This window comes from Pagrus major, chromosome 17 (assembly GCF_040436345.1).
Source record: "Pagrus major chromosome 17, Pma_NU_1.0".
Taxonomy (NCBI): Eukaryota; Metazoa; Chordata; class Actinopteri; order Spariformes; family Sparidae; genus Pagrus; species Pagrus major.
Genome location: NC_133231.1, coordinates 13726135 through 13742172, shown reverse-complemented (window position 1 = coordinate 13742172; position 16038 = coordinate 13726135). Strand labels below are relative to the sequence as shown.

At 40.2% G+C, this 16038-nt stretch overlaps 1 protein-coding gene across 1 annotated transcript in view; it reads left to right on the top strand.

Moving 5' to 3' along the window:
* Positions 1-16038, top strand: part of LOC141012013 (collagen alpha-1(XIV) chain-like) — a 132754-nt gene that overhangs the window by 7169 nt on the left and 109547 nt on the right. The window contains exons 3-5 of the mRNA XM_073485393.1: positions 7033-7149; positions 11484-11627; positions 12351-12446. Coding sequence (XP_073341494.1) covers positions 7033-7149; positions 11484-11627; positions 12351-12446 — 357 coding nt within the window. The remainder of the gene's footprint in view (positions 1-7032; positions 7150-11483; positions 11628-12350; positions 12447-16038) is intronic.

Below are 16038 nucleotides of genomic sequence, written 5' to 3'. Positions count from 1 at the left end.
TCTGCCGCTGCTGATGGTAATCCAGCTTGTCATAATCATCAGCCACTTTGGACTAAATGGAGCATTGAATCGTCGGAGAGATGATGTGCAGGAGGCGCTCTAATTTTGCCCTGTTGTTGTTGTCAGACCATGTAGATGACATTCTTTGATTGTAAATAAACAAAATTAACTTCAATTAACGGGAACATGAGCTAATGATTTTTTGGGAGGGCTGAGACAGGATATCCAGTTCGCTCTACATTCAACATGCATTCATACTCCAAATGACACGGTATAAGGCACAACAGTGTAGGGAGGAATAATGTGTGCCAGGTGAAGTAGTTGCAGTCTGAAAAGCATGAAATAGGCTCCGAACGTTTTGGAACATAGAAGCGCTTCCCAGAATCACAGAGTGGAAAAGCGTGCAGAGCTTGAAGTGACTCAGGGTTGAGCAGATATTGTAGTACTACAAGGTGAATCAGTTACTTGGGTTCTGCTTTTTCTTGAAATAACTGAGAAAAAGTACCATAGTGGTAAGAAAATGACACTTCTTTAAAATGAAACTTGTCGATGCAGTTTTTTGGAATCAAATAACCTGAGTTTATAACATATGTGTTGATCCACATGTCTTCTATAAACAATCCCAAATGTTAGGAAAACTCCTAATCTAAGAGAACTGAATAGAAAATAGATGATCAGGATACTAGGTGAAGAAAAGGTGTCAGATGATCAGAGAGGTAAGATGAAAAACACCATAGTTTATCTTAAACCTGCGATAACTGATTTTTTGGCCACTTTGGATTGGAAACAGGCTGTGAAACCAAGAATGACATATTATCAGCTTTAAAGGGTAACTCCACTAATTTTACAATCCAAAGTGTGTTTACAGGTCTTGTAGAAAAAAATGTGAAAAAAGTAGTATAAAGCCTTTTGTAGCTCTAGAGGAAGCTGCATGTAATCTAATAAATTGCCTCCAGTGATGTCACTCAGTGGCAAAGTTGCATTGTGGGTATCACCTTGTTTATTCCACACGTTCTTCTTCCTTTTCAAAACCTGCTGCCTGTATAACCCACAGTGCAGTTTATCAGATTACATACAGCATCTCCTGGATCCACAAAAGGCTCTATACCAGTAGTGAAGTACGCAAAGACCTGTAAACACACTTCAATGCATAAAATTGATCAAGTTGACAAACATGATATCAAACAGTCCAGCATTGCAACACTGAGAGCAATATTGCTTTCATTCAGAGTCAAGTTTGTGTTCACCAATCACTCTCCTTTTAGCTCTGTTTTTGTTCTCCACCAACTAATGAGAGAAATATCAAGCTCTTTAGCTGCTAAATGTTCCACTGTGTTCACTAGCTAGACACTGTCTCTCTGAGTATAGTGACGTTTTTAAAGCTTTTTTGCTGATAACAGCTGTCTGCGCCCGAGAACAACACTGATGAAAGCAGTGAGAGAAAACATAGGCAGTAAAGTATCTGATGGAAACCAAAACCATGAGCTAAATAGAAGCTAAAGAAACATCATAGAACTGATGGCAACTTCATCTGTAAATAATTCTTAATTCTGTAGGTTCAAAATTTCTCTCACAAATAGTCATTTAATTCTGAATGAGGATAAAAAATAGTGATTATAGCAGCTTTAAATATTATTATTTGGAGTAATGCAATGACATGTAATAACCAATGTGTGTGAGCGAACTACAGGAAAGTGTTCAGTTAAAACGAGAAAGTCATCCGGAAACCATGATCAATGTTTTCACTTCAATTTGTTTGTTTAAAATTTGCACGATTGTCTGACTGCTCGTGTTTCTCGAGCTGGCAGATTTTACTGAAGCAATGTTGCAGCTGAATACCAGAGTCCAGAGTGTGAATATTGTATTTATTTTTGTTATTGAGTATAATATTTAGATTTTTGAAATAATGAACTGAACAACAGAAATTAGATCATACTTGTTATAAGCTATCCCATAAATTATCCTGTAAACTAAGTGCAGCACTTAAACCCTTGCCAGTATGTTTTGAAGCATACTCAGCAGTGACCTACACTTGAAATCGTCTGTGTTAGAATAGCAGTCTCTTTAATTTATTATCAAATTACTGTTTAATATCAATTATCTCCTGCAGAATTAACCCAGTTGAGTATTTCATGTCGATATTTTTTCACCATCAGTTGGTATGCAAGCACAATATTATTGCCTCCTTCACCAGACGGCACATGGGGAAGATCATCCAACAGACTCTTATTATTTAGTCAGTCCTTAAGAGAGATTTCACACTCACACACACACAGACACACACACAATGCAGCACAGAGGTATGCGTTGAGGGGAAAAGGCATCATTTACATAGGTAAAGCGATGAAAGAGAGAAAAAAGGCGTTAAGCCACTAAAGGGAGTGGAGTGCAAGTGGCGCAGAAGAGGAGAAGATGGGATAAAAGAGCAGAGGAGAAGACAAGCGAGGAGGAGGAGGAGGAGGAGGAGGAGGAGGAGGAGGAGAGCAAGCGGAGAGTTTAAACCTGAGGATGAGAAGAAGAGATGTGATAAAAGACTGAAGTGTTCCATGAGAGCAGCAGAGGAGATAAAAAGACCGGAGAGGAGAGGAAAGAAAAAGCCAGAGTGGATTTAGGTTAAGTGCTATCTCGGTGAGCAGAGCAGTTCTTGTAGCGACAAGACGCCGGCCACATCAAACGACGTGTGCTGCAGCGCTGCATTGGCACTAAACACGTGCACTCATACACACACACACACCCATCTCCCTCATGTACAGTACAGTAGCTATCTCGTGGTGACAGTGCAAGCCAGCAGTTGTCATCCATAAATCCTGCGTATTAGTGAAGCTACTGTAGCTTGAATACTCACTGTGGAGTCAGTGCAGGGCTAATCTGGAGAGGAGGAGGAAAACAGAGAATTAAAGGACGGGAAAATGAAGGGGAAGGGGAAGAGTGGGAGAGAAGATGAGGGAAAAGAAGAGGAAGGAGAGGAAGAATGACCACGGAAAAGAGAAGACAATAGGAGAAGAAAGTGGATGGCAAGAAGATGATGAGGAGTTGAGAAAGGGGTAGAGAGGGGAGGAAAGAGGCAACTGGCAAAGAAAAGAGAAGCTCAGAGAAGACAAAGGAAAGCAAAAAAAGAGATAGCTAAATGGAGGTTGAATTAAGAGATTGTTTAGGATGAAAAGAAGCCAGCTTTGAGCAGGGTGCTGAGCCAGATCAGGAGATGGGAAGAGGAAACTTGCAGAAGAAGTTGAAACTGAGACAAGTAACGAGAGGAGGTGAAGTGAAGCAGAAGATTGGACAGCGAGCCTTTACTCATCTACCAGGAATCCCTGCGAGCTTTCACCACTGCTAATCCTGGAAAGAGTCATCCCATCTCAAACTGGGGCTTCGAGCTGCGCCTGTATAGTCTAACCCAGATAATTCCAGTTCATACTGGGCCCCCAGTTAAAAGACTTACAGTCCACGCTCCCTGCAGAGCCGGGAGATTACTTGAGTTCATACTTCAAATTAGACCCTTTTAAATTAAGCTGCACAAGGTGAGAACGTGTTAAATAGGATTTTTGAAGGGATTTCTATAATTTTCTGGCTCTGGGGTAATTTCTTCAGTGACTCAGACTATTTACTGAAGCTAAATTTTGTTGCTAAGCAGTAGTCGCCAAAGTTCTGCCAAATGGCCGGACTTGCATTTACTACCTGGCAAGAGGCTTATGAAGGAGCAGTTGGGGTCCCGCTGATTCCTGTGGTGTAAGTCTTTCAGATAAATGGCTCTGGTTTGTGTGATATAGTACTCTTGAGCTATATGTGACTCTGTAAGTTTAGGGGAGAGTTAATCTAGGCAGGGTTTCTACAATACTCAAGCAAAGCATCTTATTGTGATCCAGAGAGAGAATGTCTAATGTGTTTCACGAAAGCATCTCAGCACTTCGTGCGAGAGAGTGTGAAACGTTCTCTCTTGGATGATATTTATGGCTGTGCCGTGGTAAACAAGAACAGACGTGGCGGTTCGTGAATGGTAATTTATATCAGAGACCCTCATGTTCCGTCAGCATCCACAGCTATTGAGGGTATTACGTCCATATGCATTAATCATAGTTGCTGTCTCTAGAATAGCCTCCAATTTGTAGACCTTGACATGCATTCACAGAAGAGAAGAGGGTCATATAGCTGGCTCATTCATTTTTTGTTAGAATTCAGTGGGTGTATGTGTGTGTGTTCATTGACATGCAAAGCAAAGATCAAGGTATTCGAGGCAATTTTCACACCAGTTATTAGTACTCTGTCTGCCAACTCAATTCACCCACTATCCAGCACACACGAAATGATACCAGAGTAATTTAAGTCACAGACTTAAATTATTCATAGATTCTTATTGTGTGCTGTAATTATACCGTTTCATCCTATGCATTTTGAGTATCTGATAGGTGGTGCGGTGATTACTTAAGAATAGGAGCGAGCGAAATGTAAAACTGTGAAGTGCTGCACCGTGTCTCTGTAGAACGATCAAACAGCATCATGAGATGTGGTGATGAAAAGTTCAAGAAGTTGTCCTTGTTTGACAAGTTGAGGCTGGATCCTTTTATTCTGGGACTTGACATTAACTTGTGAGGTAATACCATGACTAAAATATAAAGTGTGTTTGGCAGGAAAGTCTGGCTGAAATAATTTTTTGGAAAGAAATTAACTTTTTAAACTTTTCCTTTTACCTTGATAATTGATCCAAGTAGAGAAAAAGTATCTTATCCTTATACTACGCTGATATATGTACTCATTTTCAAACTCATACTTTTATTTTGGATGTCTACTCAAAATGTTTACATGCTTTAATATTAAAAAAAGAAAAGAAGTTATTTTTCTCATACTGTCCATTGCTGCAGCACCTCTATTCACCCTCTGTCTGAATGCTCTGTTAAAGCCCCCACTCCCGAAAAGACAAGTCTGCTCTGATTGGTCAGCTCTCATAGGCCTGAGTAGGCACCGCCCACTGTGTTTCACATCAGCTCTGCTGGTGTTTTTGCAACCACATCCGTACTGGAGGCCAGGCTTATGGCGGTGACTGTATAATTGTGACATCACAAGCTTTCTAAAGTCCTGACAGCTTATTTAAATGCACAGTTTCTGAATACAGGCTGTGTGTATTTCTTTGTGGATTGAGTGTTTTGAAACTTTCACAGCATTTCCATAGCAACTAGACCTGCTTTGTAATGAAAAATTACATTGAATTCTGACTTCCTACAATATTGGACCTTTAACATACTAAAAGAATACTAAAAATACAGTTTATTGAAGTTGTTTGACCCAACTCTAACAGGCATCTCTGACTTTTCTGCCTCCAACATAACAATACAATAATGTGGAGTTTACAGTTCTCTCTGATTTATGTGCCTGAATGGGATTTTCCAATTGAGAAAGATGAAGGTCTGTTCTCATCATCGAGTGAAAATCCTGCACAGTACCCCTCAGGTTTGTCCATATCATATCACCCATTTTTTCTCTACACAGTTTCTCCATAAAGGCTCATGTACAGTCTTTACATGTCAGCACTCTATAAACATCAATCACCTGCTAATAATGAGCATTAATTTTAGGTTCTGGGAACGCTGATGTGGGTCAGCAGTTAAGGTGAGGGGTCCTTTAAAGTTTATTACAGCTCAATGAGATTCATTAAACTGTAGTTCATTAACATTATTCCCTTTATACCTTCAGGCAGAGTAGATTACACTCTCTTTTGCCCGTATTTATATAGACTGCTGCAAAGTTGTTTCCCTGAGTGAAACTCACTTTAAAATTCTATTTTAAAGTGCCTGGATGGAGCTATAAATGATTACAGCAAAATCTGGATTTATTTCAAACCTACTCTGTTTATATTTTATTCACAAAGTTATTAAAAATCTACATATAGTCTTAGAAATCTTGTGCGACCACATCTTCTGATTAATGATGGTATCCTGACCCCAAAGTTCGTTCACTGGTTTACTGTAAGTCAGTAGTAATTTCTGTTGAAGGAACTTGAAGACAACATGTTCAGTTTTCATCTTTTTGAAGAGTGCTGACAGGTGAAGTGACTTTACATCGGCAGCGTCATCTGATTAAAGGATGACAGCGTCTGCTAGAAACTTTGTAGAAACACATTAGAAATCTTGGTGAATACTTTGTACATAAACTAACAAAGAACATTCGTCGAAATGGTGATATGTGTGTCGCAGACATAAAGACTATGTCAGCGACTTTTGCTTTCGTCTGAGGTGAATTTGTAGTATTCCATAATACTACATTTCTGTGTAGCTGCTGTCCTTCCCTTTTCTTCTGTCGTTTGTCTCTGTGTCTGTAGATTAAAGCAGTCAAATTCCACAAATTGATTCTACAGTACAAAATATATTAAGTGTAAGAAGCCAAATACTGCACACACACACAGAAATATAGCAGGGAATGGTTGCTGTCACCATTTTTAACAGGCCACTGCACTTTTCATTGACAGAGGGCTGGACAGTACAGCGAGTTGCTGAGGATGCTGCTGTAATCCAATCATTTCTCCATAATAATGTATCGATCAAAAATGTAAACTCACACATTGACGCAGGCAAGGACATCTGCTTTTTCCCCCTTCTCTTCACCGGACTGTATCATCCCTCTACATATCACTTTTCAGTGGAATCTTATAAAGAGAATTTGACTGGAAATAGTTTCTTCTAAATCTGTGTCTTTTTAAACCTTTTTCATGCTGTTTCGAGCTGAAGCTGAGCTGTTACGCCACGCTGGCCTGCTTTATGTGTTACTCTCATGGATACAGGAACTTTAAAATTGAAATTCACTCAGCCCTCTCTTTTTCCTTCTGTCCATCCATTTATTCATTTCCTCTTGGAGTCCTTTTGATTTGTGACATTATTTGGGAAGTTCTTTTGGTTTTAGGGTTTAACAACTGACTTGTTGTCATGTTAACACATGTTGACTGGTGGCTGGGAACTTTTTAATTAACATGATACTCATTCATCAATGTGTTGTTTATCTCCAGTCGTTCCCCAGCTTTATTAAATGTGGCTAATTGTTTTTCAGTTCCAACTCCGAGGAGGCTGCGCTTCAAAGTGCTGAGCTCGAGTAAACTCCTTGTTTCATGGAAGGAGCCCAAAGGAGATTTTGACAGCTATCTATTCCTCTACAACAGTATACCAGGTAGGATCATTTTGCTGTGGAGACACACACACACACACACACACACACACACACACACACACACACACACACACACACACACACAGGTAGGAAAAAAAACTGTATGCTGAGGATAAGTGGGACCTAACTTTGAAATTTGGGAGGAAGGATCCTATTATGATTTGGATTTCCCGTCTGTCATGAGGGATTATGTAATTTACTTCTTATCAAAGCTTCTTTGAAGGGATCAATCTCCTGAGAGATGTGGAAGACTCAAAATGTGTCCTGCACCTCTGCCAAGTTTGAGACAAAGGAGTGTTTTTGCTGCGTACGTGGAGCTGTCAGCATATTTGAAAATGGGACCTATAGATATAAAAGACAGTAAGACCCTCGCCAACTCATCATGGAGTTCAGTCCAGGGCAGACGAAGACAATATTAGTCACTCACTCAGCATTATCACCGTGCGATTGTGTGGGCATGATGGACGCCTGACGTCTGGCTTTTATCCTGCATCTGTCAGTAGTCAGTCATTGTACAGACACAAGGCATGACCTCGTCTCTTTCAGGTCATGCACAGTGCAGTCAGTAATCACCCTAATTACCACTGACGGCTCCTTCATCATGCAGTGCACCTTCCCTCACCGCCATACGTATCCATCACATCAATTCTTTAACTGTTGCTGCACCGCTGCCTGCATTTGTTCCGTATTAATGCCGTGCTGAACACCGCAGACAATTCTTTCACCGCCCGTTGTAAAAATGAATAAGTAGGACTGAATAAGCACTCTGTAGGAATAAAACCTGTTACTCGCAAACAACCCTTTGCAAGAAACGCCTCGTCTGACAATTTCTTGCCGCCTCCGACAGCTGAAAAGAGAAGAAAAACTGAAATTTATGGCCACTTCCTCCCAGGCGGGAGTGCAGCAGTAGCTCACTGGCATTCAGCAAATGCAATAAAAAAAATGGACTCTCTCAGTGTCCTTACTGATCTGTACACTGGTTATCTTCAACAATAAGAAGGCATGAGGACACAAATACCTGTCCTGTGTCCTGATGTCCAGTCTCCTCTGTCCATCTTTAGTCCATCTGAGTCAGATGAGGTGAACAGCACCCATAGTGAAGCTTGTTTACACTGACTGAAGTCCTTTTGTTCAGAATAAAACACCATTTTAGATCACAAAAGGAGCTGTCAGAGTGGCAGCTAACCTTTTCGCTCAACATAATATCCTTTTTTCCCCCTGAGAGCCTTTCTAAAAAGGAGCAACTAAAGTGCAACTGGATAAGGATTCAAGTTTTAGGTCAAAGCAGATGACTCATTTTTGCCGACTAAAACGACTAGCTGGGTTCTTTTCATCGTGCTTATATTCTTTCAAACATTGCCCCCTGTCACATTTTTCCCCATTATCAGCTTGTATCCTTATGGATGATGTAATCCATGTCTCATTGCATCAGAAAGTGGTTAACTTTAGCCTGCACGTCTCTGTCCAGTGGCTTTATTCCCGATTCTATGGCAGTGCATGAATTCAACTAAAATAAGCACTTAGGCTATTGGAAGTCTGTTCAATAGCCTGCCAACAATTCTGAATTTCAAATAGTGTGGGTTGTGTCTGTGTGTACTTGCATATCTCTGTGTTATTTATCTGTGCCAGATGTCTATATTTACTCTCTCTCAAATCCCAGCGGAGATGAAGCCAAACCCTGCAGAAAAAAAGTTTTTACTGTATGCGACTGCAACTTATTGTCACACTGCTGCTGCAGCCAATTAGAGGAATAATTTGGGGAACTGGAAATTGTGTTTGCTTTTCAAGCATTGGGAGGCACAAGAAGTGATGCAGAAATTAGGTGAGGTTTAAAATAGGTTGTAGTATTGACGGCAGCAGTACAGGAGAATAATTATACATATTTACTGTGGCAGTGACGCATGAGACATTGGAGGCACATTGATGTTGTTTATGTTAAGTCTCTGCCTTGCAATTTAGTTGTATTTCCTGTTGTTAAGGTCGACATTTTAACGTAACTGTACAAACAAGTTTTAATGTGTCCATTAACTCCTACATAAAATGTAGGCAGCCAATCAGAACGAGGTGTTGCCATGGCAGCGGGGTAATCGTGATCATCAGCGCTCAGGACAGGCTCGTTCAACATGGGCAGTAGCTCCGATTACTCAAGTTTAGCTCAAGTTGAATATTGAGAAACAAAGAATAGTGACTTCCTTTTGCCCTCATTACGTTACTTAAGCGGCTCTCAGACTTCATGTTACAAACGAAGCAGTTGACAAAAAGCGCAAAAAGTGGCCTTGTCGCGAATTTGTACTGACGGGATTTCCCCCAATAAGCTCATTGTGCACACGAAAACAAACTTCGACAAGCGACACAAGGGGAGATTTTTGCTTTGTTTAAGGTGTTTTCAAAAAGCAAATTTGGGTTCCACAAGAGAAAATCCTTCAAGGATGAAGACTGACTGGTTGTTATGGCAAGTGTCCGCCTGGTTATCCGCCCCACCTCCATTAAGGAGCAGCATAACAGGTGCTTTGAGGGGCACTTCCGCCGATGCCAACTGTAAAATCTGTAAACATATGCTAAAAAATGCTAATGCTATAGTTGAACCAACCTGAGTAATCAAATAGCATTAAGCATCCACTGAAGGGATGTTTTATAAAGCAAAGCCTTTAGAGACAATTTAGTATTGTTTAAGTATATTTTGAGTTGTTTCATGAGGGCATATCATTAATGTTTAACTGTAAAAACAGTCCAACAAGCCTTAATGTTAACTGAAACCATAATATATGAGGCATTTTCAGCAAGATAAAAAGGTCAAGACTAGGCAGTAAATGACAATGAATGTATTTATTGTTTTACATAATTGTTCAGACTAGTAATGCCACACTGTTCTGTTCTTAGATGAGTTTTATACAATATTTTTTGCATATTATTGAACTAATGAACAACAAAACAACAAAACTGTTGTTCGCCAACATTAGGTCCTTCATAAACTACAAGTAGTCATTTTTACATTTCTCTTTGTGTATTACACAAAGAAGACAAAACTTGTATTACTCAGCTTTTTTTGAGGTGCTGGTAGGTGTGTTTTTGATCGCTCTTGTTCCCAGTCTTTATGCTAAGCTAAGTGAATTGTCTGCTGGCTGTAGCTTCATATCTAGCGTACAGAAATGAGAGTGGTACTGATCTTCTCATCTTACTTTTAGGAAAAAGGTGAAACAGCATATTTTCCAAAATGTCAAACTCTTTAAGTCTCAAGAAAATGCTTGTCAACACCTTTAGCCTGCAATGGAAATTTAAGTGTAGAAATAACGAGGCCCACTTCTTTCCATTAAAAAGAGTAAACTGGTGATTGCAGGTGAACTCTTTAAACCCTTGCAGCTGTCACCTCGTGAATCAGTTTCAGTCAAGAGGGAGAGATCTCTGTAGATAAGGAAAGGGCTGTAAAAAGAAAGTTTAAAGATGGGTGTTTGGCCTGAGAGATGTATTTCTCAGTGCAACAGTTGTCATATGGTGTCCCGGTGAATACCTACCCTTCACTTTAAGCCCAAATATTTGGTTGATTGACAGTATATTTGTACCCAACCACTGACTAAGGTTCCGGTTTGTGCTGTGAACACTGATTCATGCAGTTACCTCACCTGACCTGCTGTCCTCTTCAGTAGGATTTATCTTCCTACTCCTAAAGGCGTCATTAGTCATCACTCTGCAGGCACAGGGGACAGAAGAGCTGAGGAAGCACACAGACACAGACGCACACTCACGCCTTTATTGATGGTCAAATTGATTGCGGGGTCAAATTTAAAAGGGGGTGATAATGTGACCTGTTGGCCTGATGGAGATTAACTGCTAAGGAGAGGACACCACCGCACACACGCTTGTTTCGTAGTGAGGATCGACAATTTATTTTAGGGATGAATTGCATTTTCCTCAGCTTGAAACTTCAAACTAACTCAGATATTTGTTCTGTCTCTAAGCCTCACCCACTAGCCCTACTGTAAAAATAACAACAACATGAAAAACAGAATCAACTTCAGACCCACAAAATGTTTTTCTTCTTTATTCTTAATTTCTGTTTTTTTTTATTTTATTCTTGAAGATATATGCTCCACGACCAACTCCTCTCTCAAATAAAATATTTCGACCTTGAACAAAATGTTTGCCTTCCTTCAGAATACAGAATGTTAATCAGCTCCTCTGCTGAATTATCTTCATATTGCCTCGGCCTTGAGAATATTAATATTTTGCTTCCCAGAAACCGAGTATAGCAACGAGAAATAAAAAAGCACTGAATCAAAACATCTTGGAGTCTAACCCTTGACCCTTTGCTTTTTCTTCTTCTTTCTCTCTGTCAGGTGGTCAGCAGAGGGAAATCATAGTATCTAAATCTGACACTAAGGTGTTGATAACAGACTACAACCCCTCTAAGGACTACACTGTCAGTGTGATTGCTGTCAGTGGCAGTGAGCAGAGCAGACCTCTTCAGGGCAGACATAAAGGTGCGTTCATGCATTTAACTTTATTTGCTTCTGTTTCATTCTGTTGCTGTCGTGTTATGTGTAACTCCCACACTCTGTTTCTGCTCCAGTGTGATATGCTCTTCCACTCTATTTACCTGTACCCTGTTCATCACTACTCTACTCTGCTCCTCGGTTTTACTTGACTCTGCACAACTGTACTTTCAAATCTTTTTGCCTTCTTCTCATCTGGTCTCCTCTGCTCTTGTTCCCCTCTCATTTCCTGTCCTCTCTACTTACCTTTGTTTTGATATGCTATAGTGCACTTTCCTCCCATTGTCTTCACCCTCTCTTCTTTTTCTTCTTCTTTTCTTTTTCTGGTTTTCATCTATTTTCTTTTTTCTTTCCTCATTTTCCCTCCTCTATCCTCTCATTTTCTTTCTTTTTGTCTCATCTTGTCTCCACTCATATTTCCTTTCCTTTCCTTTCCTTTCCTTTCCTTTCCTTTCTTCTCACCCCCTCATTTATTCTCCCATGTCCTCTCCTCTTCTGTGACATGCTGGACTTGAATTTATTCTGATGTGCTTTGCTCTCTTTACCATAGTTACCTCAGCCTTATTTTAACCATTCCCCTACTGTAATATCAGAGTATGCGCTTTCCTTATCGCCATTTGTAGACAGAGAAAGAGAAAGGACTCCCAAAAATAACAGTTTTTATATGATATATTCTGCCAACGTGTGATTAATTTTTTTCCTGTGCTGCAGCGGAAAGAGGTGAGAGTGATGGAGGAGACAAGACCGAGCCCCATAGACTGACCGATTCAGTCGTACCTCCTGAGGATGCCAACGAGATCTCTGGAGGTAGGACAAACGCAGACAAATGCTGTTTCCAGGAGAGGAGTCCATATACAAATCCTGTGCTCGCCTGAACGTATTAATAAAATAAATTGTGCTGAGTCGGACTCTGCTTACAGACTACTTCAGTCAGTTGCCATAGTGGTGTTTGGAGATATGAAAACAGCTGTTGGTGTGGTCTGTCACCAGCTCCATAGATCAGAAAGCCAAAAATATGAGTCCGTGTCCAGCTGGATCCAACTGTGAAGCATGTACCCCCATGCAGACTTTGTGTGCAACTGGTTAACAGCAAGTCCAGACAGACAGACAGACAACCGCCTGGTGGTCTATTTACCCAGCAAGTGAGCAGGCCAAAACCATCTATGCTTCAGTGGTGAATTATTCACAGTGGTGCTTTGTGGAAACTCTTTAGCATACGCAATGCTGAGTGATATTAGGTGACTGTGACTCCTGATATTAGGCGATGAGTGACCCACAATGTTCACTTGTGTCTGTTAATTCGAGCTCTCCTCCTCAACAAGAGCGTCTGGCTTTCTGTCTGTTTGTTATTGTAACCAAGACGTTCTTTCTGTTGGCAGCCTCGTATTTAAAAGCCCAATATTTCAACCTCTACTGAAATGTGAGAGAAGAAAAGAACGCATTCATTTTCATCTTTAGTGTATACTTACATAGAAACCATCCTCTGTTGATTTTTTTACCATAACCGTGAGTTCAGCAGGGAGTCCTGGACTATAGAATAATTGATTGTTTGTAATATGGTTCTCTGTGCGTGTTTATGTGCGTTTTAGAGAGAGATGCATGCGGTAATTTGCAGACTCAGGCAGGAGCGATGCTTGTGGCTGAATTTGAGACTCTCTAACTGCTGCCGATGTGTGAATGTGATTGTTTTTACAAGATTTAAAAGTCCTTTTCTGTGAGATTTTCACCATTACTTTCAAGCCTAAAGTCTGCACAAAGACAAAATCTCATTACTTGGTGGTAGGCGGCTTATTATTTAACTTTCTTTAGGCTGGCTCATTTGTGTTTTTGTGTGCAGGGTGATCGTTTATCATAGGGCACTAAAAGAGAGATATTCAGGAAGTTGCGATTATTGAATATGGTTTAAATTAGTCCAGCCTCCAATTAAGTGTATACTGTGTGTCATCATTTTTATGGACCATAACCCATTTTTATTTTTTTTTGTGCAGTATAATTTTACTCTGGAATGCTATATGTGCGCTTCATATTTGCTGACGGAGCAAGAGAGGGATTCACACACACACACTCACTCACACACACACACACACACACACACACACACACACACACACACACACACACAGAGAGAGAGACGAGAGAGAGAGAGAGAGAGAGAGAGCGAGAGAGAGAGAGCAATTAACTGTGTTATAAAGCTTTTTTATGGACACTTTGCATCCGTGAATACATAATAAATTGGTTCTTGGGTGGTAAAACACATTGATAGTAAATCAAATCAAATTTCATGTTGACTGCAATTTCTGGTAACACTAAAAGTGCCCTTATCACTATGCATTACCCAGCATATCAAGATACGGAAAAGTACTTGATAAACAATAATGTGTGACTGTCATACCTGGGTTCTGTTTCTTATAGAAAATATGTTGAGATTCTTCATATCACAAACTTTTCCTCATTCTGCCCTACGGCATTTTAACCGAAAGTATTAAACAAGAGCTGAAAACCAAATAAAAACTTAAAAAACATTTTCATTAAAAAACTACAAATAAAAAATGAAATAAGTCTTGTTGTTTTCCCAGTGATTGGAGTTTCAAAGGATTTGTTTTCATTCCCCACCGATTGATTTTGTGTCTTAAAATCAGGTGGTGCAGTGAAATCTCATTATAAATTGTGTGTGACCTTTATACATTTTTTCTTTTTGGCTAGCCAAATGTAATTCCTCAACCAGAGAGAACAATATGGTCCAGAATTTAGGCTTTTATTATTTTAGTAAAATTCACAGCTGTTCCTCTGGTCCAACACATCTGGTTATGAAATTACCAAAAATCTTTTATGTGAGCTCACGTAGTGAACCTGCTTCCAGTGCACTAATTCACAAAATAGAAACTTAAAACTACAATTGAACGCAGACTGAAACTTAAAAAAACAAATTAAAAACAAATGAAAAACTATTCAGTGACTCTCCTGCGCACACACAATGTTCTAGATCTGTGATGTTCTTCTTCTTTGTTTCTCTCCTCCTCCTCCTCCTCCCCGTCTTTCTGTCGGTGGGTAGATTAAAAACTGGATTTCCTTCAGTCTGCTGTTATCAGAAGCACTCACCATTCACTGCAGCAGAGGTGACCTTGATTGGTGTTCTGCCTCGTACCTGTTGGGGATTATGATAATATCCTGCTGTGCTTCAGTCAAATTTGTGAATTGACTGTGTGTGTTAGCGCCTGTGTATGCAGCTTTGTGTATGATAGTGATGCTCTTTTATGTTGTACTGTACCGTGTGACTGCCTCTCTCTCCCCCTGCATCTATTGTGGCCTGTGTGTGTGTGTTTATGTTCTGTGGTGATAATACCCATACCCCACTGTGCTCCAAAGAGCTAGTGTTGTATGAAGTCTCCCTCTGTGTGTGTGTTTGTGCTTGTGTTTGTATTATCAATGCTATCCCAGTCCATCACCACTTTGTTCCAGAATAGTAATCATCTTGCTTTTATGTCAGGGTAGGTTGTTTACAAAACCTTTCATTAACAGCTGGCTCACACTCTCATCTCCTCTCTAATGTGTGTGTTTGTGTGTGTGTGTGTTGCAGACATCAGACAAGTCAGTTGTCTTTTTGAACTCTGGCCAGCAGTGTGCACACTACCTTTTGTACGTACTGATCACACCGCAGTCATAAAGTATTTGCAATGAAGTTGCAGTGTTTTTTTAAAATTCTCTCAAACAGCTTTATTATAACAACAAATGAGTTGGGATGGATTGTAAATAAAGACTGGAAATAGAACTGTAAGAATGTGAATTCTCCTTCTGCAAAAAAATGCATTCAACTCTGTTGAAGAAAGGAACGGAAAATATGCAGAAAACTTAAGCTTGTTATCCTTGGCTGCCTATATCAAAAGCATCCTGGCTAGTGTGTGTGTGTGTGTGTTTGTGTGTGTGTGTGTGTGTATCTGTCCAGGCGTGTTTGTCTAAGTAAGCTGATTTGAAGGTGCTCAGATGTGTTTAAAAGTAGGGGAGAGAGCCATTAGCTTAAGGAAGTGTCGTGAAATGTCCCCCGCTCCAAGTAAAATAACTACCTTAGCCACCCACTTTTGTTCTAAAGATACTCTACAAATTACTAAACCGTATCTTGCCGAGCATAAGCGCAGGCTGCGCTGAACTAAATACAGACCGGCCCTTCCAGGGGCTTTAAATGAAACAAATTTTCTGTCTGCTCTTGGGGTGTCATTGACTGAGTCTGGCTCTGAGCAAACGGCAAAGGTTTTAAAGGGGATATTTTACCGTGATAAAAGTTTTCCATACTGATGTCAGTCATTTGTAGGTCGGCACCCTAAAAGTCAATACTTTGAACCGTCGGTCAGGGACTTCTGAGTCAAATCTCAGTTTGGAGAGAGAGCTGATGCACTTTTTTGCA